At 36.2% G+C, this 26,812-nt stretch overlaps 1 protein-coding gene across 10 annotated transcripts in view; it reads right to left on the bottom strand.

Moving 5' to 3' along the window:
* The window catches only part of LOC132110003 (neogenin-like), a 149,338-nt gene that overhangs the window by 17,367 nt on the left and 105,159 nt on the right, over positions 1-26,812 (bottom strand). For 8 of the 10 annotated variants that reach the window (XM_059516619.1, XM_059516534.1, XM_059516609.1 and 5 more), the window contains exons 5-12: positions 25,907-26,043; positions 19,358-19,512; positions 19,144-19,264; positions 9,259-9,484; positions 6,689-6,843; positions 2,266-2,414; positions 1,768-1,906; positions 422-471 (exon numbers count right to left, since the gene is read on the bottom strand). In XM_059516619.1, coding sequence (XP_059372602.1) covers positions 422-471; positions 1,768-1,906; positions 2,266-2,414; positions 6,689-6,843; positions 9,259-9,484; positions 19,144-19,264; positions 19,358-19,512; positions 25,907-26,043 — 1,132 coding nt within the window. The remainder of the gene's footprint in view (positions 1-421; positions 472-1,767; positions 1,907-2,265; positions 2,415-6,688; positions 6,844-9,258; positions 9,485-19,143; positions 19,265-19,357; positions 19,513-25,906; positions 26,044-26,812) is intronic. The other 2 variants (XM_059516580.1, XM_059516598.1) reach the window with 1 other exon arrangement.

Raw genomic sequence — 26,812 nt, 5'->3', positions numbered from 1 at the left:
ATAATTGTCCGTTTTGATTTCAAGGTGACGTTAATACTTTGGCTCTGCGGTTTGTTGAAATTCCAAGGATGTGAAAAAGCAAAAGTCATGCTTGCCCTAGCTAAGTGCATTATTGCAGCCCGAGACACTTGTCTTCATGTGACTAGAAACATAAACAGACTCATGAATAAAAACAACAGGAGGAAGACTCGTATTCCCCGGCAGCTAGACAAATATCATTTCTATCTCGAGAAAGAGGGGGAGGTGAACACAGAGGAAGAATGAATGAGAATGTAAAGCTCTGTGACAGCATTCTAGCCGAGCACAGATGTGCTGCTCATCACTGTTAAATCACAGCAACAGAGGAGAGCCTTCATCAGAACTACAGCAGCTGGTGGCACACGGCCGGAGCCCATCCAACCTGACAGACACACAGCCTTACCTTAGAGTTGAGCACTTCAAACGTCATGTTCTGTGGCGGAGCACTGGGGACTGAACAGAGGGACAAGAGTATTAGCTGTTATTAAGGCAAGGCACTGAGGTGAACAGGCTTTCAGTTTCCTCCGTTTAATATTCACAGCACATTAAAGGGATAGTTCACCCCAAAATGAAAATTCTAAGAAATGTTGGTAAGCAATCAGATGACGCTAGCCACTGATTTCCACAGTGTAGCAAGTCAATGGCTACCGTCAACTGTTTGATTACCTACATTCTTCAAAATATCTTATTTTGTGCTCAACAGAAGAAAGAAACATAGAGGTTTGGAACAACTTGATCAAAGTGAGAAAATAATGAAAAAATTTACATTTTGGGGGCGAATGAAGCCTTTAAGACAATTTTTTTTCTTACAAGTTTTCTGTAATGTTATGTTTTTATGGCTACAATTTTTTGCCGACATATCAGAGTTCAAATCTTTTTTCTTGATGGGGTTTGTCATTTAATGCTCCATAAATCAGAAAATATATGTTCAATGAATGTTAAATGTGGTGAATGTTAAATGTGCAAACTCTTCTGTAAACACCTTCAGAATATAGACAGGAACAAAACTGCCAAGTTTTTTGTATGTACAGTAAATGCTACTGAAGTCTAGATTTCTGGCAAAAAAAATTTAAATAATAATAATAATTTTGAGAAAATTGACTTTAAAGATAAGTACTGTAACTGAAATCCACAGACACAAATAAAGTGTCATGAAATAACAAATGAATGTACATTTTGGATATTTTCTTTCCACTAGACTGAAAGAACTCAACATCTCAAAACTAAGCAGAGCCTGAACAATGGATTTGTTGCTAGTGTTTCATCTTAAATGGCTCTGTGGTGGACTGGATTCTGATTCTGGTCAATACCAGCATTTAGTGGCCAAATATTTTTAAATAAAGACCACTAAACTGTGCATTTCACCACTTTCCATGGCTTCTTTCATATATCTCATAGCACTAAATCATAGTATTTTAAAGCCGTTTTCACCAAAACAATTTAGGAAAGGGAATTGACACCATCTCACAGAAGCAGTAAGAAAAATGGCCTTGGAAGAATCTTCCAAGAATTTTAAAGTGAGCATAAAACTTTTAACAGGTGGCTAGAAGCTCACGAGTCCCTAGAGTTGAAGTATAAAGTAATAACAACAAAATACATTTCCATGGGTGGTAACAAATCTTTATGGCCAAATTTATTTTATTATTACTCAGTGACAGGTGATTATTTTGAGGAGCAAAAAAGTGCAGGGGTTTGGGGCAGAAACTGACCAGCAAAACAAAACAAAAAGACAAGATTTATTATAAGTACCATCAGAGTATGTGCGCACAGATATGTCCTCAGTGGACACTCCAGGTCCATGCTTGTTATAGGCCACCACTCTGAAACTGTACTCTGTGAACTTCTTCAGTCCAGTCATGCTGTAGGACAGTGTGTTCACCTCCAGATCCTGATAGAAAAGAGAGAGATTCCAGATACAGGCTGAATTATTACATCAGTAACAAAATTATAGAATTGCTAATTATTTAACATGTTATTTTTAATAATTCATTAATAGTTAATTTTATTCATAATTAACATCCATTTATTTATATTTGATCCATTCATGAGTATTATTTATTTTTACAAATATTTAACACTCCTCACTAGGAAGCTATAGATAAAACCATCCGCTATATGAAAAAGCCTGTGCTCAGGACAGACCACAGAGCTCCAGCTGTTCTCCAGCATGAACATTTCACATGCATTATCAAATATCACAATGCTTTTGTACATCATATTACAGAGGCTGGGTGAAGATGCTTTTACCTGCTCGCTGTCCATGCCCTTCTCCATGTAATAGATTTTGTAGTTTTGGATCTCGCCATTGCCTGTGAGGGGCATGTCCCAGCTGAGACTCACTGTGGTGGGGGACGTGACCACTGCCTGTAGGTTCGGAGCAGGGCCAGGTACCTGGACTAGTAGTTAGGAACAATGGAGAAAAATCTGAAAAACTATTTTATTTTATCATTTCATTTCATGTTTTATTAATGGCACCTTTTGTCTATCACTGTTTCTCTTTTAAAACTATTTTGATGCTTTAAAACAGTAAAACAGTCACGCCAATAAAGCACTTTGAAATCGACTCGAATAGGGAGAAATATCTCTTTCTCAGCATATGACAGTGGCATGTGTCAAGACACCTTTGGCAGAAAACGGACTAGCACACGTCAGCTCAAACTGCAAGATTGACGTTATTTAATTTGCTTAGCAGAGCGCAGAGAATGGAAATGAGATTCTATTTTGCTTAACTTTTGTTTACTTGCTAGGGTCATGAATCATTACATTCAATTATAGGCTCTGATGAGTGTCCATTATATCTGTTGTTTTCCAACACGCTCACAACTGACATGCCTTCAGGGAGTCGTCATGTAGGGCCAATCTAAACTGAGCTTTACATGAAATGAAGTATAGTGTAATTCAAATAGCGTGGACATAAAACAACTGGCCAGTTTTGAAATAAATTATTATGTAGTCATTTAGCAGACACTTTTATCCATTGATTATCCATCAAATAATTGTGATGATTTTGGCTCACATTTAACAAAAACCCACCAATTAACTATCTCAACAAATTAGAACTTTAGAAGCAATAAAAAAAATAAAAAAAAATTTTTTTGTGAATTGATGGCCTTCTGGAAAGTATGTTAATTTACTGTACATGTACTCAATACTTGTTAGGGGCTCCTTTTGCTTTAATTACTGCCTCAATTCAGCATGGCATGGAGGTGATCAGTTTGTGGCACTGCTGAGGTGGTATGGAAGCCCAGGTTTCTTTGACAGTGGCCTCCAGCTCATTTGCATTGTTTGGTCTTTGATTTCTCATTTTCCTCTTGACAAATAGCCCGTAGATTCTCTCTGGGGTTCAGGTCTGGTGAGTTTGTTGGCCGTCAAGCACACCAACACCATGGTCATTTAACCAACTTTTGGTGCTTTTGGCAGTATGGGCAGATGCCAAATTCTGCTGGAAAATGAAATCAGCATCTTCAAAAAGCTGGTCAGCAGAAGGAAGCATGAAGTGCTCCAAAATTTCTTGGTAAACTGGTGCAGTGACTTTGGTTTTCAAAAAACACAATGGACCATAACCAGCAGATGACATCAACCCAAATCATCACAGACTGTGGAAACCTAACACTGGACTTCAAGCAACTTGGGCTATGATCTTCTCCACCCTTCCTCCAGACTCTAGGGCCTTGGTTTCCAAATGAAATACAAAACTTTGAAGCACTGGTCAACAGTCCAGTCCTTCTCCTTAGCCCAGGTAAGACGCCTCTGACATTGTCTTTGTTTCAGCAAATTCCATGACACTCTGTGTGTGGTGGCTCTTGATGCCTTGACCCCAGCCTCAGTCCGTTCCTTGTGAAGTTCACTCAAATTCTTGAATCGATTTTGCTTGATAATCCTCATAAGGCTGCAGTTCTCTCAGTTGGCTGTGCATCTTTTTTTCCACACCTTTTCTTTCCACTCAACTTTCTGTTAACATGCTTGGATACAGCACTCTGTGAACAGCCAGCTTCTTTGGCAATTAATGTTTGTGTCTTACCCTCCTTGTGAAGGGTGTCAATGATTGTCTTCTGGAGAACTGTCAGATCAGCAGTCTTCCCCATGATTGTGTAGCCTAGTGAACCAAACTGAGAGACCATTTTGAAGGCTCAGGAAACCTTTGCGGGTGTTTTGAGTTGATTAGCTGATTGGCATGTCGTCATATTCTAATTTGTTGAGATTGGTGGGTTTTTGTTAAACGTAAGCCAAAATCATCACAATTAAAAGAACCAACGAATTTAAACTACTTCAGTCTGTGTGCATTGAATTTATTTAATACACCGGTTTCACAGTCTGTGTGCATTGAATTTATTTAATACACGGGTTTCACAATTTGAGTTCAATTACTGAAATTAACTTTTCCATAACAATTTAATTTATTGAGATGCACCTGTAGTTCACCAAAAAATGATTCTTTTGTAATTTTGTAATGTTCATGCTGCTCGTTTTCACTAAACAAAAGCATAGAGTCCACTACTTTTGAAAAAGAACACTTTAAGGCATTATTATAAAATAAGTATGTATTACAGAAATAATATAGTTTGAATAGAATATGCTTAACTGTGAACTGAATTGCATGTTTTACATTTACATTTAGCTGACGCTTTTATCCAAAGCGACTTACAATTGCTATATACAGTATTGTTCAAAATAATAGCAGTACAATGTGACTAACCAGAATAATCCAGGTTTTTACTTTATTTTTTATTGCTACGTGGCGAACAAGTTACCAGTAGGTGCAGTAGATTCTCAGAAAATGGACAAGACCCAGCATTCATGATATGCACGCTCTTAAGGCTGTGCAATTGGGCAATTAGTTGAAAGGGGTGTGTTCAAAAAAGCAGTGTCTGCCGTTGACTGTACAAACTCAAAACTATTTGGTACAAACGTTTTGGTTTCTAGGATTTAGCAATCATTTCTTGGTTTTGCTTCAGAAATGCAATTAGCTGAACCTAAGAGAGTTAGGCTTAAACTGTCTTCGAAAAATGGGCAGTAAAGTGTACTGCCAAAATTACTGCCAATCATTTATGATCAATTTAAATATACTTTAATGCCATTTCTAGTGAAACTTGTATTTGATGCATTTAAATATATTCGTAATTACAGATTTGTTGCAATTTAGTACACATTTAAAACATATCATCTTTAAATAGTAATACTGAATAACACGCTACTGTTCAATTATAATCCAATACTTTATATGTGCTTTTGTATGCTAGTCAACACATCAAAATATGTGTACTTCCATAAAGCACAACAAAATATTATTAAAAGATAATGATTTAAAATGTACTTTAAAGTATAACTTTAAATGTACTTTTAGTGTGAAAATGTATTCTCTTTAAATACACACAAGAGGCGTTCTATTTTTATTAATATTATATTATCTGCAAGTGCAAGCTTTTTAAAAAATATAATTTTAAGATTTGAAATACACTAAATACTGTTAAGCACAACTTTTTTTTCACAAATGCAGGGACTTGTCAAGACCCCAAAATTACAAAATGCCATCCAAAAATAGTTTTACATGAGAAACAGGCTAAAATATGGTCATTATTTGCAAAAAAATATAACCTACAATAGTTAATTTTTTGTGTTTTTATGTCCTTTCTGGAGCATGACAGTCTTTCACTGTATGGAGAAGAGCAGCATGAATGCTCCTCAAAACCTCTCCTCTTGGGATCCACAGGGGCTTGAACCAGCAACAAACAACCAGCAAGTTCTAGCCACTTAACCACATGTTTACAACAACTGTTTAAACACATTCATCCAGTTTTAGTTACCCTGAACCTCTTTTCATGTTCGAGCTGTAAAATAAACTGCATTTGGTGTCTTACATGAATCACTTTTCAAACTTTGATCAGGCATTTCTGGCATCTCAAACGATAAAGAAATCACTTTATCTCAGTTCCACAGACATTCATTCTGTCCAACAACAACACCTTCTTTTGACACCGATGTCTTACAGGATGGGAAGGGGCGCCTACACTGGATTAAGTGCACTCTATGAGTGAGTGTGAGTGTGTGTGTGTGTGTGTGTGTGTGTATGTGTGCGTAGATGACTTGTGTTCAGATTCATTCATAATGTTTACAGTAATATGTGTGTCAGCCTCTGAGGCAGATCCCTAGCAGCAGGATTCCCGGGAGTGCCAGAATCCTGCTAATACACATTATAAAGTGCTTATAGCAGTCAGAGCCAAGGACGCACAGAGGAGCAAGTCTGACCCAGAAACAGCTTCTCCTGTGCTGTGTTTGGGCTGATAATGTTTCATGTTGATGGATTCTGGCCATATACCTTCAGCGATGTTCAAGAGGTGTAGTATTTGCTAAAAAGCCAGCAGATGTTTACTCGTGCTTGCCTATATAATGAGATTTTAAACTGAAATGGAGGCATTGGGGAGGTTTTGGGAAAGAAAACCTCCAGAGAAAATGTTCAGCATAATAACATAGGCCCGAAAAAGCATGTGAGACACTAGCTACGCAAGCTTGATTTCATGCATTATATAGCCTTCTGATATCTGTCAGAGTTTAATTCATAATGCAACTGTGTTAAACCAGTAAACATCAGATTTTAATTAGTACATACATCTCATTTAAACATATTCTGATTGGATAAGTACTGTATGTTAACAGGAAGTGGAGATCTTACCTTCAGGCTGGGTGGCGACCCTCAGGGGCGCTGAGCTCTCTCCAGGGCCGTTTTTGTTGTGGGCCACCACACGGAAGGAGTACTTGGTGTCTGGCATGAGGTTCTGAATGGTGACTTGCATTTCTCCTGGACGACTGGTGTTCACTATCCTCTCCCTATACAGCATCAGAGAGACAAATGTGATATGAGACCGAAACAGATGTTGACTGCTGATTCATGGGTATAAAGTAAAGATGGACCGATTGAAATTTTCTTGGCCGATTCCGATTTTTTGTTTGTGTGATCTGCTGATACCAATTTTTTTATTTGTGTGATCTGCCGATACCAATTTTTTTGTTTGTGTGATCTGCCGATACCGATTATTTTTATTTGTATGATCTGCCGATACAATTTTTTTTGTTTGTGTGATCTGCCGATTCCAATGTTTTTTGTTTGTGTGATCTGCCGATACTGATTTTTTTTATTTGTATGATCTGCCGATTCCAATGTTTTTTGTTTGTGTGATCTGCCGATTCCAATGTTTTTTGTTTGTGTGATCTGCCGATTCCAATGTTTTTTGTTTGTGTGATCTGCCGATACTGATTTTTTTTATTTGTATGATCTGCCGATTCCAATGTTTTTTGTTTGTGTGATCTGCCGATACTGATTTTTTTTATTTGTGTGATCTGCTGATACCAATTTTTTGTTTGTGTGATCTGCCGATTCCAAATTTTTTTTGCTTTGTGTGATCTGCCGATACCGATTTTTTTGTTTGTGTGATCTGCCGATACCGATTTTTTTATTTGTGTGATCTGCCGATACCGATTTTTTTTATTTATGTGATCTGCCGATACCGTTTTTTTTTTGTCGATTCAGATTTTTTACCTATAAGAGCTATAATTGACAGCATCTACAAACAAACTGACTGTGTTTAACTGGATACTTGCCAAGATGAACATTTTGACAAAATTTTGTATTTATTTGAACATTTTAGCGCAGTTAGCCACTCATTGTGGTATTTGTGTCACAAGCTGTTTGAGTTGAGAGTGAATGAGACGTGTGAGAGAGAAGTTGGTCAATCGAGAGCAAGAATGTGCGGCCTGATGTGACGTTATTGCCTTTGCCGCTGGTAACAGAACGGATTGGCTGGAAATTGGAAAGAAGTGAGACTGATTGGCTGGTCATGAGGAAAATCGGCCGATTCCGATCCCGCCAATTGATCGGTGCATCTCTAGTATAAAGCTTTTCTATTTTTTCTGTAGTCAGTAACATCTCATACAGAATGGCATTATAAATATTAATAAGAAAAACATGTTACTTAAAATAATACTTAATAAAATATTATAAAATAATATTTATAAAATAATATTTAAATATAAAATAAAAAATAATACTTAATAAAACTTCTTGGAGGGTGAACATCCTAAAAACATTGGATTACATTTCACTACAGTCAAAATTAAATGTATATTTTATTACATAATTATATAAGCACTATATATATTACATTTTAAAGTAATTTTATATGAAAAAAATATTAGCATAAAAGCTAATTTTGTGCAATTAATATTTTTTATTTTGAATTAATTATATTTTTTATTGACAAGGAAGCACAAAAACAAATCTTATTACCATAATGCATCTGTATTTTTACCTCATGTTTTTTTTTGGCATTATACTCAATAGTGATTCTCATTAGAATATATTTACTGTAATGGAATATCTTATAAAGTAACTTTTTAAATAGTAACATGAATACTAATACATTTATTTTTTTAAATATGCATTAAAGGCATTACAACAAGTAATTTACGATTTAAATGTGATATAATATATTCCAGTAATGACAGTTACATTATTAGATTTTTTTTATTTTTTTTTTCAGGTAGTAAGATGGGGGATTGGGGGATAATGAAAAACAAATTAAATTTTTCTTAAAATATAATTTCTATATCTCATTCTTTTGATATTAGGATTAAACATGATCTACAGATATTCTTTGCAGTTTTGTAAGATGCACCTAAAAATATAATATAATATTAAATATATAAGTAATTGCAGGTACAATACTATTCAAACTAGGTCCTTTTTATGTTTTTGAAAGAAGTCTCTTATGCTCACCAAGGCTGCATTTAATTGAATAAAATACAGAAAATTCACTAATATTGTGAAATATCATTACAATTTAAAATAGTTTACTATTTTAATATATATTTTTACAAATTATTTATTCCTGTGCTGGCAAAGCAGCTGTTACTCCAGCCTACAGTCACGTGATCCTTCAGAAAACATTCTGATTTGGTGCTCAAGAATTATTTCCTATTATTATCAACATTAAAAACAATTGTGCTGAGGATTCATTGAGGAGTAGAAAGTGCAAAAGAACAGCATTTATTTGAAACAATGTTTACTATAATTTTGCATTAATTTAATAAATCATTGCTAAATAAAAGTTGCTCAAAAAAATCCACTTCGGAACAGTAGTGTGTGTGTGTAAGTGTGTGTGTGTGTGTGTGTGTGTGTGTGTGTGTGTGCGTGTGTGTGTGTGTGTGTGTGTATGTATGTATGAAAGATATATAAAAATGCCCTGCCTGTTATTGCCCTCCAGGCTGTAGAAGACTGAGTAGGTGACTTCATCTCCATGCGGTTCAGCAGGAAGGCGCCAGGTCAGCTTGATGAAGCGGGTGGAGACCAGGGATGCCACAACGTCACGGGGGGCAGAGGGTGTGGGGCCAGCGCCGCCTCTGGAGCCTGGCATTAGACGGTCAGTAGTGGCACGGGTCAGTGAGGTGGGAGGGGGGAAGGGAATGGCTACATCTTTGAGTGCAGACAGTGGGGTGGTGTGAGTGAAAGCCGAAATCAAGGGTGTAGATGGGTGTTTAGTGAAATCACAGAAATTCAGGGAGAGAGGGAAGAACAGAACAGAGGGAACACATAAAAAGAAAAAAGAAAAAACAGAACAAAAACCATAACACAATGGCTTCCATGACAGGAAATCAACAAAACAGTGAAATAATCACAAAGAAACATGAAAAATGCAATCATAATGGAAGAATGTTGGGCATGTAGTTGGAAAACAAACGGCTGAAGTGGAAAAAAATGAGCAAGCATATTTTTGAATTTTCACTCTTAAAAGAGTAGTTCACCTTAAAATTAGACACAATCTTATTCACTAAAACTATTGCACTTCAGTATAGCTATCAAATGGCATTTGCAGAAACCAAACGCACTTGGTTTCAAAAATATGTGCCAAGGTTTCATAACTATGCACTGTACATACACACAAATGAGATTTCAACATCAGTGATACCAAAAACCTTACATGGTGCTGCAGCACTCTTGTAGCATATTTGATTTTAGGGAAAGAAAGATTTTCTGTCAGTGTCATATGGGTTTGGATGTAGGTGAGTGAATGAATAAAAAGATGTATTTTTGTGTAAACTAAACAAATAAAAATCCATGCTTATCCGAAGAAGAATGAGGCACAGAGGCCATCCATTTCAATCACTAACATACATCTAAAGGTCCAAGGCTTTACAATCTTCACACGGATATGCTAAATATTTCATGCTGAGGCTTCTGTTTTTAAATCTATGATTGCTGACTGTTGTTTTCTAGCAGTGGAGTGAAACTTGACACAAAGCAGCTCTAAAAATCTGTCAAGATTATTTGCTTTTATGGACTGCAATAAAGTTGCGTTTTTGGCAACAACTCTTTGAATGAAACAAACTGTGTTTCATTTGCATCTGCCAAAAGAAGCAGCTGTGGAAGGACTGAACGTCAAGTGAACATTATATGTATGATTGATGTGCTGTTTCATTCGAATATGGTCCGCTGACTGTGGACGACAATAACGTGAGTAGGTAATGAAACGTCTGAAACAAGTAATATTATGCTCCTTTTTTTGTCTATGCTAACCAGATTGAAACACAATCAGCATGCAGCACCAGAGAAAATATCTAATCTCAATTCCACCAAAAATGTATGTCATAAACATCAATAAAACTTATGAGGCTCATGATTCAAATGGCAGAGAATTTCTGATAAAATCACTTTCTCTCTTTCAAAAAAAAAAAGCAAAATAACAATGGACAAGATTGTGGACTTGTACAAATGAGAACAATAAAACCAACAAATGGGAAGTGAACAGAGACTAAGAACAAATTAACTGCAAGAAACCCAAGTATGGAAACAAAAAAAGAGCAAATGGTCTGAGCTCTGTTTATGCACATTGAGCACTATTTATGCACTATTATAGCTAATAGTCTCATTTGTTTCTTTTATGTACCCTAAGGAATTTTAGGAGAAGCTTAACATAAAACATATATATATCCATAAGTCTCCTGAGTTATGAAAGAGCAAATTCTGAACAATACAGTTTCCCTCTGCATGTTAACTGAGGGTTTAAAAGTGCCATATAATGCTGAAAAAAATGCATTATGTTCGGATGTGCTTCATTCAGATCATCAGATCAACAGAAAGGGGGAAAGGAGACCTGTATATAATATGTACGCTAATAGCAGCACTCATTAGCTTATAGCTTGCCCTAAATGACAAGATCCATTAGACAAGAGAGCAAATTAAACATTAGTTGTAGCAATTACAGTTTTCCACAAAGAGGAGCCTTCAATGTTCATCTGTCTAGCCGCAGGGAGAAGAAAAATTCTATCATTCAGCATTTATCTCTGGTTCAGCTTTGTGTGGTGCGTGACATACTCTCTATAGTTTTTCTTTTCCCCTTCTGGTTCAGTCAGTTCACTTGGCAGCCATTTTGCTCAAATAAATGGGGCAGCTGTTTTTTTGTCATATAAGTACAGTGTTTATGAACTTGATTATGGAAAGAATGCCAAAACTTACATTCAAAATCATCATTAAAATCAACTGCATTATAAATGTAGCTCAAATAATATAATCCAGCTAATCTGCATTTATATTCTAGACCAGGGGATGGCTGTTTTTAGGGCTGATAAATCACAACACACACACATACATATATATACAGTATATATATAAAACAGCACAAGATGCTAACGTAACAGAGCTATGTGGTGCAAAGTTAAAAAATCTCAATCTACTCTACTCTAGAAAAAGTTTTAATGACTTTAATGACTAAAACTTTTTTTGTAACATAATTTTATTAAACTAGGAGGTTATCAGGATGATCAGTCTCCTAAACGTCTGTCTGATGGTGGATGCAGTCATGTGATGTACGGTGGAGAGCCGCAGAAGATTAATAACGATTCTATTCATAGTAGAGAGCAATGGCTGCTGCCATTGGAACAGATGGTGACATCGCCTTATTAATGATACACACTGAAGCTAAGCAAAAAGGTCACAAGGCCTTTGGTGTAAAATGGAAATGTAAAAGGATTATTGTTAACTCCATGTTTGCTGTAAATCAATGTAATAATGATTTTAATACTAAGAAAATGGTATTTCAGGAATATGCAAATGATTACAGAAATGGCTGCTCAGAGCAATAATGGTTATGTATCATGTAGGTCACCAAGAATCATAAGGATATGGGAAAAACATACATTTAGGGAAGATTGCCTGATTCACCTCCATGTCTTTATGATGTCGCTGTCTTAGAGAGGGAGTGTAGTGCACTGCTGATGACCATTTAAAAGCTCCTGCTTTTATCTTCCATAGATGGGTATGGACTGAAATGGTCAGGGTACAGGAGATGTGACATAGTTCCTGCTGCACACATAAAGACTTCATCCATTGGCAGTAAATCTTACACCCTCCGAGGGAACATGCTATTATCGGGCTTAAAGACTTCCTCATATTGTATGGAGGCATAAAATCTGGGTTATTTCATTTATTCTCACTGAGGTTTGTATTCTTCACCTGTTCTCAAGTCATAACATGACAGGATCAGTTGCTGCTGAAATGTTGAGGAGCTCTTGATTTATAGACACTAGCTAAAAGCCTCTATGAGTGTCTGAAGAGGAGGAATGGGCAGCTCAATCACAAACATATCTATCGCTTTGATCACCTTCTATATATTTTGTAAAGCTGTTTGCTGATAATGCTCATAACCATGATAGGTTTCTTGGATTAATTATAGTTTAGTTTTACATGTTTTCCATGGTATGTCGACTATGAAGCACACATCATCTTTGGACTTGTTTAAGATGGAATATAACATTTAAAAAACAGACAGTTTGTGTATATGTGAGCAAAAAGGACATTGGAAACATTTAATCATAAAAAAAATATATACAGTTAGGTGCGTTGTTAACTTCAGTCACATAAAGGGGAGAACATTTTGAAGAGAACAAAAAGTTGAAAGAATAAAAAGAAAAGAGGGCTATTTGCATAATTTTGCATTACAATGTGACAGGATTACAAAACAATTCCCACTGCAATTTGCTGCATAAACCATTTTGGGTCACACTAAAATGATCAGAGACTCTCTTTCCAACTGTTATGCATTGCCAGGCCATTGTGTGTTAATGTATTTGTAGTTTTGACATCAAAACAGAAGTAATTTCTGAGCCATTTCTGCAGCTTGACATTGATAAATGGAGTGTGCAGAATGTTTCGAGTTAAAGTTACAATATGTTTTCATTGTGCATTGAATTCTAAAAGTAAAACGATCACACCAGTTTTATTTTTTTAGACTCGTTAGATATTTCATGATATCCTCAGGCTTTTATCGACACTGTTTTGTTGTAGCAAATAAAGCCAAAGCAAGCGAAGGAAGCTAAAAGTAGCATTTGTTTAATAAGTGGAGTTATTGTGATATTCAAGAAGCAAAGTACACGCTAGTCTTTGTCATTTTTCATTGGAGATATGGCTGGCTCGCAGCGATTTTGCATTGGATCTGAAGCGGGCAGCATTGCAGCGGTGACAGCAGTCTATCTCTTCAAAGTAAACATCATGAATATGAGAGGATGATGGATTAAAGGCCATCAACAACCCTGTTGAGATTAAACAGGTTTCTCACGTGATGGAGAGCAACGCACAATCTCCTGAGACGCCTGGCTTCCATAATTTGAAAGATGAAACACGGAGCAGCAGGGCAGATCTAGAGGGAGGCACGGGCACCTGCACGGGACGTACAGCCCAGCACGAAAGCACAGGATTATGGGTCGCAGCATGACGCTGGCAGGGGACTTCCTCAGTGTTTGCTGGGAAGGCAGACACCCATCTGGCATCTCATTACTGTATGTCTATACCCAGCTATAGCAGCCCTCTGGGTCAGCAAGCAGAGCCCCCATTCCCTCCTGCACCTGCTAAACCTCCAGCTGCTTCATCAAAGAGCATCAGTCTCTGCATCATTTATTTTCTTACATGCACTTTTATCCCAATAGTCATGCTCAGACACAATATCAAAAATATCACTGGGCTTCTTTGAGCTTTGGCTATTTGTATTTGTACACAAAAGTACACGCAATAGCACTTTGTTTGAATAGCATGAGATTATTATATCACACCAAATCTTGGTGGAGTCTTAAACTGTATTTCAGCTAACCTATGGACTTTTTATATCTGTGATAGGCCTAGCTGTTTCTCCTACAAATTCTTGATGCCACAGGAAACACCCTTCTTGTTTTCTAAGAAACACTATTTCTTGATACTTTTTCATCATCTTAAAAACATAAAAAAAGTGCACCAAAAATAGTCTATTCACAGCTGATATTTATCTTAATTTGTCTTGATTTTCTTCACACCTCACATGTCTCGTACACTATTTCGTCTTTTATATATATATATATATATTGAGGGGAATATTATTGAGGGGAAAATTGTTCTTTGTGGTATAAATGATGCCACAAAAGCAAGACAAGTTTTGAAAAAATAAGTAAATAATTTCCACACAATAATTATTGTACTGGTTTTTCACTCTTATTTGAGATTTTCATAGTTTTAAATATAATAATTCACATCATTTGATTGATTTTCAAATTTCAAAAGTCTGTGTCGGGATAAGTGTAGAACAATAAAGTCTATACTTAAAAGGCCATTCATAAGTAGCAAAAATGAATGATGAAGGCATGGCCAACAAATCCATATCAGTGTGATCTCTAACAAAGTTTTATGTTTGTACACTATGTAATAAGCTTGAATCTAGTATTGCATTCTGAAAATGGCTTCTTTGTACTTCATAAAACTAGTTTATTTCTTCATTTCGGTGAAATTTAATTTCTTGATTCTCCAACAGAATAATACCTTTGAGTTTAGTTACAGCTACAGGCTTTATAATGTCAACTAAATCACATCAATATTCCAACCAGTGAGTGATGAATCTTGTAAACAAAGCAGAGATGTTGGAAAGCAGCTAGAGGGCTCTTTCTGTGGCCCATAAATAAGTGCAGCATATTTGCTCTGCTGTTAGCCGAGCCTGGCACACGGGCCTAGTTAAAGTGTCATATGAACACATTGAGAGGCCTCAGCGGAGACATACCATTTATGTTTTATGGATCCACAGGTGAGAGAAACATAAATATAACCCAAATCAGTATTGTATGCTCTCAGATCAATCACCCTGTCTGTCATTGTGTTCAGACACACATCCAAGCTTAATCTATCATTTTTCTACAAACATACCTAGGTGGGACTAAAGCGTAGCGATGTTGGGTGTTTGATGATGATGGGGTGTTTGTGCCATACAAGGTTTTTGGAAGTAAGAAAAAAAGCTAAAAAAGAGAAATGTTTTTTCCAATGAATCCTTAATAATTATAATTCACTGCCAGGAAAACAAGCATTCAAATGCAAATATAGAGTTAGTTGTTTGGTCACTGTCATTCTCATTAAGCTGTGGAAGCTTCTGTCACCAAAACAAATTCCAAGTACGAGTAAACATACCTGGAAATAAAGCTCGTTCTGATTCTGATTCATATTTGTTGCAAATCTGCGTAAAACTCTGCAATTACAGTTGTGCTTAAGGTAATCACAAGCATGTCAAATCTAAAGCCTTGCAAAGCTGCACAATGCTGCATTACACTATGTATGTATGTATGTGTATATATATATAGTGTTCCTGTAGCTCAAGTGGTAGAGCACTGCATATATATAATGAGCAAGGTCCACAGAATGTGCAACAAACTCCCAGTCTGTAACTTAATAAACTCAGCAATCAGCTCTAACAAAAAGTGAAGATTGTTGTCTGTGTTTCTCCATTCACGCTTGTCCAGATGGCAGTGAGAACCAAGGCTTCAAAAAGCCTCCAATCAGACCTGTCTAGCTGTTTAATTAGAACAAGCTGAGAAGCCTGCAAAAATAAAGCGTTTATAGACCATTTCACATGAAAGGAGCGAAAAGTACAAGAAAGAGAATTCAGAGAGAGACGCTGGCTTCTTCTCAGAAAGATACAAGTATGACAGAAACAGTCAAAATCTCACAACATATTTGTGCTTTCAGTTTGTGCACACAGTACTGCTTGTATATGGTTGGATTACATTTTTTAAAGGGTTCATGACATGAGAAACCAAATTTGCCTTGATATTCTGATGTAGAAGAGGTCTCTGTATGCTTAATACATCTTGCAAGTCTTATAATGTCCTCATCAATCAATAAAAATAAAAAAAAAGCATTTATGTAATAACCCTCAGAAAATGGTCCATTTTGGATCAGAGGGACAAGGTGATGTCACCTAGACACAGTCGTTTGCATTTGACCGCCTCCAGCGCAAGACAACGAAGCAGATTTTAGCATGTTTGTATACGCTGTCAAAGGATTTAAACGTCGGAGTTTATTTTCAGCGAATGTCCCAGTCTCGTCAGTGCTAATTTACCTGAGTGTTCAGTAAAATTCACCATTGACTGTTTTGAGAACAAATCGCAGTATGATGCTTGCTTTGCCAAAATACTTTTGCTCAAAGATCAGGCCGTGCCAACTTTTCTGGACCTAGCAAATATGTAAATAACATATTACATGTAAAAACTATTTTTTAAACGTTAATGGCGGTAATGAATGTTAACCAATCATAAGAAAATCATGAGAAACAGGGTGAAAAAAGGTCATAAATCACTAAATTTTGAATGTTTTTTGTCAGAAAAAAAATAAAACTTCACTAATATTGTGACACAGAGTAGCGTACGCTGCCTGTGTACAGCTCAGATTTGCCAAAATGGCACTACACAGATTTGGAGAGACAGAAAAGTGGAATTGTTGAATAAAGTCGTTATTTTTGATTTCTTCATGTACAAAAAGTATTCTTATCACTTCATAACGTTATGGTTGAATCACTGATGGTAGATGGACTATTCTGACTATGCTTTTCATACTTTCCTCGACCTAAACAGTGTTATTTATTTGGCAGTCTATGGGACAGTCTCAAGCCTTCCAGTTTTAATGCAAAATATCTTAAATTGTGTTCAGAAGATGAACAAAGCTTTTACAGGTTTGGAACGACATGGGGGTAAGTTATTAATGACAAAATTTTCATTTTGCGGTGGAGTAACCCTTTCATTTCGTTAACGAAAACTATGACGAGAAATGTTTGTCAACGTTGTATCTTCCCCTGACAAATACGAGACGATGACGAGATGATAAAAAGGTCATTAAATGATAACTGAGACTAAATTAACATGCAATATCAATGATGAAAAAAAGTAAAATGTAGGTAAAAGAACGAAAAATTTACCAAAACATTTCAGATTGGTGTATTTTAGAAGACTCTATTACGCGGGCGTGCATGATTGCGGTTGCCAGATATCAAGACCTAAAATCCCCCAATCTGAGCTTTTCTGTTAAACAGATACGTCCTATGCCCAGCTTTTTGCTTTATGCAATCTGGCAATCATTCTGATCTGAAACACTGACATACAGTACTGTACAAGTAAAGCCGAGTTCAGACTGCACGATTTTCAAAGTAGTCGGGTCAGCATTCAGTCACTGCTGTGTTCACACTGCACGATTGATCGGCGACAGAAGGTTTCACACTGCATGACTTTACAATAGGAAGAATCGCTGACAGCTCTGTCTGGCACGCAAACTATGTTTCACAACCAAACACACGCGAGATGTGACAAGGAAACAACGCAATATCACATGTGCAAGACCAGAGTTTTCACGTGAGACTGGGATAGCTCAGATGAAACGTCAAACAGACACGGGTGCTCCTGCTAAATTAATACTAATTTATCTTCCATTTCATGGGTCCAAATAGACCGAGAAGAAACCCTTTTTCTGAAATGAAGCCATACTTGCTGATATTGGGGTCTATAACTCCTCCCCAAACTCCCCGCTGCTCTGTATCTTGCTCTTTCATTGGCTGTCGGTCATTGCCGATGTAGTTTTCAGTCAGAACACTTTTCAGATAGCATGATTTTGAATCGCCGACAGGTCCAGATATTGAGCATGCCAAATATCTCACAGGCATTGGCGACTCATCTGCGATTCTCTTAGATCGCGTCTTTGCTCATTCACACTGCGTGTTTGTCACTCGCTTGAACGAGCTCATATTTGCCTGTGATTTCGGGCATTTGTCGGCGAGCCAAAAACTGGGCCAAAATCGTGGAGTCTGAACGCGGCTTAAGTGAAAGTTTCATTCAGCCAGTCTGTGTTGTATCATGGATCTCGACTGTATTGTTTGTGATAGTGGTTGTGCAGCGATCAGTCTTTTTGTCATTGTTTTAAAAGAAAAACATAAATGCAATTTGATATCCTGTTATAAATCTGTACACTATTCGATATTCTATTGATTTGTGCTTATTGGTGAAAGAGGAACTTCTGATAAAATGTAAAAATACATTTCCCAAATGACAACAATCATTGCAATTAAAATAGATCCAAATAATGTTTTTTTTTCATAATTTTAACCATTATAAAGTAAGACGAAATGTGTAAGTTTCCACTCACTAAAACTTGACTAAAACCAAAACAAGGACAAGATGACTTAATATGATAAAAACTAAAAGTTACATTTGACACAGGACTAAGACTGAATTAAAAATAGCTGACAAAATTAACACTAGTGTGCATGTTCGTACATGCGTAAGGGAACCCTGGAGAATGATGTAAGAAGGAACAGACAATGAATCAAACATCAAATAAAAAACTCCACCACCTGCGCATGACTTCATCAATGACCGTCCTATATTGTGGAACCAATGTGGTTCAAATGATGGAAGTGCGACCATGTTCGGGAAACAGTTGTGACTAGCTAGTTAGTTTCTACAATGATACATCATGCTAGGTTAGTTACACTGTCCAGAAAACACACCCCTGACCAGTAAGTAAAGTCCCAGCAATCACCCAGAACAGCGTTTCAACTGTGCATTTAACATTAAACTCTAGTCCTGGCACACACATACACTGAACAGGTGGCACTGCCAGAGAGGAAGCTGTAGCAGAGTGCATGTGGCATCATGCACCTGACCTACACCAACACTACTATACCTTCAATTAAATTTGTATAAAAAAAAGATCATCTACATGGAAACATCCTCCAGTTTCTCTGAGATATTTAGGATTGCTTAATTAATTAAGTTGAATGTAAGCAAATATGTTGTTAAACATACCTTGATCCAATATGATGAGCTGAGCACTCGACTGCACATTGCCAGCGTCATTCTCAGCTAAACACTGATAGAAACCTTCATCTGATTTGACCAGCCCCAGCACCAGCAAGTTCTGCTCCTTCTGTAAAAAGGCACACAAGAACATCACTGTCATCTAGAAGAAATACTGTATTTATCAGAAGGTCAACAGCATGTTGACAAGCTGGCAACTTACAGTGATCTTGAAATAGTCGCTGGGAATGACAGCATCACCGTTCTTCACCCATTTGATGGTGGGAGCGGGTGAGCCGGTGACCTCACACTCGAATGTGACGTCTGTGGCTTCATGAGCATATATGTTAGCTGGTTTCTTCAGAAACTGCGGGGAAGCTGTGAAGAAAAGCAATAAAACAGAAATCCTGTGAGTATGATAAACCAAACATATGTTTCTTGAGAGAAATGACTCTTCAAATGTCTGTATAACTAAATGCTAGTAATGATTTCAGGAAAACTATTTGATTTCATTAAGGGAAAATGCTGCTTTTGACTTTTCTCAACCTTTAAAAATATCCTAAACACCAGAATGTAGTTAAAATATGCTAGAGGAAAATGCAAAACCTCCAAAGGCTTCCCATTAGCAAATGAGATTATTTGATCTTGGAGACAGAGATCATCTCAATAACAAGTGTGCACCAGTTTTGATTCAGGCTTGTCTGCTGGGACGTAATTGGATTGTTGCTCTGTGCTGTGCTGACTTCTACAAAACAACAACCTTCAGTTGCTGTATATTTTATATGAATTGCACTTTTGCAAAATATAACATCATTTGCATATGAATAACACCCTTGCTCTTATCTTTGCATAAATTAGATGTACTGATATTAAAATATTTCTAACAAGGAGTCATGAACAACTATCACAAAAAAACAACAACAACAAAACAGCTGTGGATCAACACAGGTAACAACACAGGCCAGTCCTAAATAAAAAAAATAACATGCATTTTATATGATACCTCTTATTTTGGTAAAATAATGAACATTTTGCAGATATTGCCAAGTGAATGTAACATTTTGACCACAACTGTATGTATATGTGTGTGTGCGTGTGTACACGTGTATGTATGTATGCATGTATATATATACACACACACACACATTTGTTTTTGTGAAAAGTGGGGACATCCCATAGGCCTAATGGTTTTTATACTGTACAAACTGTATATTCTATCTCATGTCATTATACAGAGTTAAGTCCTGATTTGTCACAAATACATGCCCACACACACACACACACACAAATATATATAAGATCATATATAAATGTCATATTAGTTTGAAAACCAGACTAAAAAGTTTAGAATAAATGAATATCATAAAACAATGCATGGAGGTGAATGAGCAAAGGGGTAAAAAATAACATAACGTCCCCTTGGAATTATAAAGTTCTATATTAAATTTTTGTCAAAATTTAGTTATTCACATCATCTTATTCAGTGACAACTTATTTACATTTACATGTGATAGATGTTGTAATATTGTGCACATTTTGGGACTTTTTATTTAAAATGTATCTACATAGTCAAAAGGAATGCAAAAACTTTAAAACTCAAGATCTCAAAACTACTCAGAATGCACACAGAACCTTATAATTCCAAGGGGACGATATATATTTATAAGACTGTCAATGCAATTCACAGTACAAAACTAACCAAAAGCAGAAAGGCTACATAAAGCTATGACTAGATGTAACCTGAGATAAATGAAGCTTACAGGATGTCTTTTAGATTCTACAGCATCTGGAACTATATATCTAACATAGGTTGCAGCATCAGGGCCAAACTGACAGAGGTAAGGTGATGAATGGCTGTTAGTATGTGCTCCTGCAGTTTTGCTGAGGCCTGCACACACAACCTGCTGAAAAACACTTGTCACACACTGCTGGGGTCCAGCTCACGCCAGCTCCATGTGGGACACATGGTTCGTGTTTCAATCACTCAGTATATCTCACACTCATAAACCCAGTAGCACAGGGCAGCACTTATATCGCTGGCCACTGACTGTAAAAATGTTGCATCAGCTGCAAATGACAACTCAAAACCTATTTTACTTCCATATAGCACGAAATATACAGCAGGATATGGTTTTATGATCAGGAACTGGCCGGATTATGAAAACTGGGTGTCCCAAACCAAAATGGAGACAGGCCTGAAAGCTTGTTCGTAATGACAGGGTTTCTGCAGGGTTTAATCAGTCAAATTTAAGACCTTTTTATGACTATTAGGATTTGCATTTATGACCTACACGAATTACGATAAATAACTTCAGTCATTAAAATTCCTTTCAAAAGTCTTTTTTTTATTGTTGACTTTGATTGAAAGTAACAAGTTTTATTATTTAAAGAGTTATTCTATTATTTCTTAAGATTAAGAAACTGAAGCCTTCGCCTTCTTTTTCTTGAGTATCAAGAGCACAGGAACACTTAACAATTGTAACATTGTAAAGTAACATTGTAAATTAACAATTATTTTATGGCATTACTTTCCAAAATAATAAGTGTTATTGGTGTTTGGTCACAGTATTCAACACCCACAGGCAGGCCGTAGCTGGGGTCAGCGGGGCCCCGCTGAAGGTTGCACCAGTGGGCCCTGTTTGAAATTGTTTAATTTGTATGTTCGTTCATTTTTATTTATTTTTGCTATTTACACAATGTTTAAGTTGTTTTTAAGTTTGTAGGTGTCCAGATACAGAAACTGAATAATTAAATGTAAAATAGCACTGGATAGTCTTCAATGTAAAAATTAAATATACAATCAAACCAAAATTTATTCAGACACCTTGAACATTTCTCACATTATTACAGTTTATTTGCTATTGCTTCTAAAATGGTTATAAAATATGACAAGAATTTAGAGTTAAACTCTGTCAGAACAAAGTCGTCTTGATAATGTCATAACTTTGATAGAAATGTACGTAATGGATTATGATCAACCAAAACTACAGACAACTGAACTATCAATACATTGTTGACCAATTACCAAGCACTGCTTCATTTTGTTCAGACTGTGGTGTGAAAAGGTTGCATTAGCAATTCAGAAAAAAAAAACACATAAGCAATGCATGGTGCTGAATAATTTTTGTTCCCAATTTTATATATAGATAGATAGATAAAACATTTATATCTATCTATTTCACTAGTAGTTCACTGTATGAAGATCCTTTGGGTATAATATGTCACAGTTTGCTTATACTGTACTCACTTACATAAATGTATTAGTGTCCTGTACCTACTAGTAAAATATGTATATCAAAAATTATATCTGGAGTCTGGATAATTTTTGGTATGACTGCGCATAAATTCTTGTTAAAACTACAAAGTAATGCAGTCAAGAGCAGTGAGTGATTTTTCTTTCATTTTCTTGGATTAACAGTACAGCAGCTAGTAGCTAAATTAGGCGCGGTCACTTTAAGAGACGATGAATGCATCTTTTTCCTCAACTGTTTACTTTCACTTAAGAAATAACTGACAAATAACTGAAAAAAAAAGGTTTTTCGAGCATACTTTCCAAGGCGGGTATTTTGACATATTTTTGTATGTATTTGTCGGCACAAGAGCAAAAAGAAGCAAATTCGGTGTACAAGCGTTTTGAGACGCCTTTCTCTGCGTGAGTCCTGAACACCAGAACACCGCGGTACTGAATTGGGCTCTTTCACATCCTTTTGTTTGTTCAAAACTGCGATTAGTATTTGTTCGTTCATGTGCAGGAGGGACTGTCTGTGATGCGCAGCTCTCTCTCTCTCTCTCTCTCTCTCTCTCCGCACCGAGCACAGCGCTCGAGTAACCAACTACTCGGTTCAGCTTTTCTGCGTCTTGTGTTTGGATGCTTGATACCGATTGTTAGCGACGGGCTTGAGCCAATACTAAACGCATCGTCTTCGAGCCATAGATCGTTAAAGGTACATTTTCCCATTGTGATAGCCAGGATGATTAAAATTAAGCTAAGCAGTGATTCAGTATGATACAGTATGTTCGGAGTTCGCGCGGGTTTCTGTGAAAGTCCTTCTGACAAGTCTGTATGCTGCCGCATGGACCTTGTAGTTCTGGAACGCTGTGATACCAGTGTGATACCACCCAGATTCCTCATACAGAACTACAACAGGCGAAACAACTGAATGCCATTGCCGCTGCGAGCGCATTTTGATGGAAGAACAAATTAATGGACTAGCATATCAATTTAACGTGGCTAAAAAAAAATTATGACCTTGTATGGAAAATCCGGACGTTTTTATGACTTTTTATGGCATTAAATTCTTATTGTTAAATGTATGACTTTTTATGGCCCCGCGGAAACCCTGGTAATGGATTGTGGAGGTCTTCTCCCATTGCAATTAATGTTACATTAACATTCACCAGTGTTTGTTTACTGCTTGTTCATTTACAAATGTGGCCTAAAACATGCTTAAATATATATTTGGCTATTGGTTAACATTATTTTCCATGTTTACATCTCCTAGGTGATGTCAGGCAGTCATTTTAAAGATGTAGAAAGATGATTACTGAAGATATTCTTAGAGAAGAATGTATGTTAATGAATAATGCACAATAAGACCACGAACATGAATTAAGAAATTAAACTATTTCAATTGTGATTTCATTATCATAAATTGATCAATTGTGGATAAATTGTGAGGGGGCTGAGACAGCACCAGAGAATTTCGTTCATGGTCAAAGACTGCTTTCTATGAAAGCTTGTTTCCACCACAGGATTATAATTAAAAAAAAAGTAAAAGGAAATTACAATTTATCACATCACGATTCTGAGAATATGGGTTATAAGCTACCCAGACTCAGTCACTGGGAATACATGCCTCTACCTACATTTCAGCAAAGCTAAAAAAAAAAGCTTATCTATACAAATGAGATAAAAATGTGCATTTTTATTTCATGGTGGAACAAGCTTCCATAGGTTACACTCCCTATAGAGTCTACAGGGAGATTATAGTGACGCTAAAAAACATCTCAAATGACCACACAGCTCTTATCACTGCCTCACTTGCATTCAGAAGCATGTCTCAGGTTTTCTGCTATATTACAGACAATGTCAAAGCACAACACACACTGTTGTTTCTATTCATCTACCTTGCATTTCAGAGTAGGCTAAGAAACAGCAACCTACAAGCTACTCCCTTAGGTTCTGTGTAGCACAGAAAAGACAGTCAATCAAAGTTTAATAGGATTCTGGGTTTCTCACCTACAGTATAAGAAAAACACAGAGAGCGCAGAAATCCCAGATCTGACTTGCTCACACCAGCACACATCTCTGCATGTTGACTAGTTATGTACACAACAATGTATTCTTAACTGTTCTGCGTCCGCTGGTTGAATTTAGAATCTGAGCAAACAAGACATGAGTCTTTTTTTATTATTATTTCACGCCTGAAACAGGAATACATGATACAACCTGCTCTGTCAATAGCATTATGTTGATTACAACAAAACAATTCTGATTTGTTAAAAAATAAAAATAACTTGCAATACGAGTAAACAAGAGGGTCCAGAGGGTTTACAAGCAAAAATATGAATCTCATATTTTTGTTAAAGGAAGAATTATTCAGCATGCATTATTCAGCAATACCTATTACTATTTGAGCTGTAATCTATGTTTTAGAGGTGAGACTACTGTTCTGGGCAAATTAATTTCTGGTTTTGTGTTACCAATGTAATTTCTGTAAGTGTAGTGCAGTTATAAATATTGCATAGGTTATTCAGCAACTCTATAACAGTTGTCTCTTTGCAACACACATAAAGTCGTGTGGCTATTACTTTTAAGGCAGTGAGTATTTTTTGGTATTTTTGGTTTTATAATTTAGAAGATTATACTAAAGTGACAACTGAATGTAATGTTTTTGGATAATAAAATAATTTTAATGAAAATATATTATGTTTCAATTCTATTATGTTATGTTATATAATATTATTTAAATGTATATTAAACGCAATAAGTTATTAAATTAAAATCATTTTAATTAATTGTTTTATTATAATTAAAATAGATTCTTCTATGTAATTTCATAAACATTTATATTTATGGTTATGGTTAAAGTTTACTGTTAATTGCACTGACTAGCATTTGAGGGTAAACAGCTTTACTTAATGTAATTTACTTTTAATGATAAAGTACATCTAAAATGCATTAACTCTGAATACCATCAGTACAGAATAATATTGAATAACACTAAAATTACAATCAAGTATTTTAGACATGCTTTATTTAGTCAACACATCAATATGCTTTTATAAAGTACAACAAATGATTATTAAACCATAATGGCTTTAAAGTGAAAGTTTTCATTTGACATTAAAAGTGCATTTTTATCTTTACTTTTCATTTTGTCACAGTGTAGGATCAGTTCTCAGCAGACGGACAGATGGTCAAAGCTCATTATACTCCACAAATCTTCATGAAATCTAAAGCCCAGATTCTATTCTATTCTCTGTGATTTCACACCTGTCTAAAGCATCTCACATCCCTTTCATCATCACACAATCACATCTCATGCACTACTGTCCCGTCCCAAAAACTGCAGCTTGAGCAATTACAGAGTATCCAATACCTGTTTCTGTAAACGTGTCTGAAGCATGACCAGAGTGTGCAGTCGAATTACAGAACTTAATGTCGCCTAGAAAACCCAACACTTCCTCTGAACAGCACTAAAGGAAAGAGCTTTGCAGTGTGACATGACATTCACTTGACTAGTCTTTTAGCAGTGAGGTTTAAACTTACCTTTCAGTGCGAGCACAGTCTGGGCCTCTATGGATCCATTGGCATTGTCTGCCATGCAGCTGTACAAACCGGCATCTTCCTCCGTGAGACTTAAGATCTGCAGACTGCCTCCGCCAAGCACTTCAAAGCGGCCCTTGCTGTGCGGAGAAGAGAAAAAGGCGATGTCATTACGCTCCATGCAGAAAGTCAAATGTATACTTAGCCCAACACTAATTCAATAACTGAAGTATACATGTTCCTTCTTACATGCCAAAAAATATAATCTATATCTCAAAGGGTGCATTCTAGCAGAAAAAGGTAGCCTCAACATTGTGGAGGTCAGGCTTGATAATCAGAAGTTCTCTCGCCATCAGGGGCAAACAATAAATGGGTCACCACTGTTCCCTTGAGGTCACCAAAGTAATTAATCCCATGATGCTTTAGGAGGACTGTCCAGGTAATAACTGTACTGTATGTGGCTTTGAATAAAAGGGATTGTTCCATAAGAGGGTAGTGTTAGCAGGAAAATATTGTTAGTTTGCCTTAGAATGTCAAGGTAACTATTACATTATTATTATTTCAAATGTATTTCAACCGTTACCAAAAGATTGAATACAAAAGCGTCTGAATGAATTTTTATATTTGCTATTTTTCATCCGTTACCAAAAGTTGTCCGAATACAAAAGATATCCCTGAGTTTATTTATTAACTATTTTTTCAACCCTGTTGCCAAAAGTTGTCTGAATACAAAAGGCATGTCCAAAATGATTTACTATTTTTCAAGTTCTCTGAATATAAAATAATAATAAATAAAAAAATACAAAATATATCAATACAATTTAAAAACTCTGTTTGATTCATAGTAATAATATATATATACATATATATTACATGCTTGTTGTGTCTAGAAGACCATTCAAAATTGTG

Source organism: Carassius carassius, chromosome 2 (genome assembly GCF_963082965.1).
Source record: "Carassius carassius chromosome 2, fCarCar2.1, whole genome shotgun sequence".
Classification (NCBI taxonomy): Eukaryota; Metazoa; Chordata; class Actinopteri; order Cypriniformes; family Cyprinidae; genus Carassius; species Carassius carassius.
The sequence above is the reverse complement of the archived record's forward strand: the minus strand, read 5'-3'. Positions and strand labels throughout refer to the sequence as shown.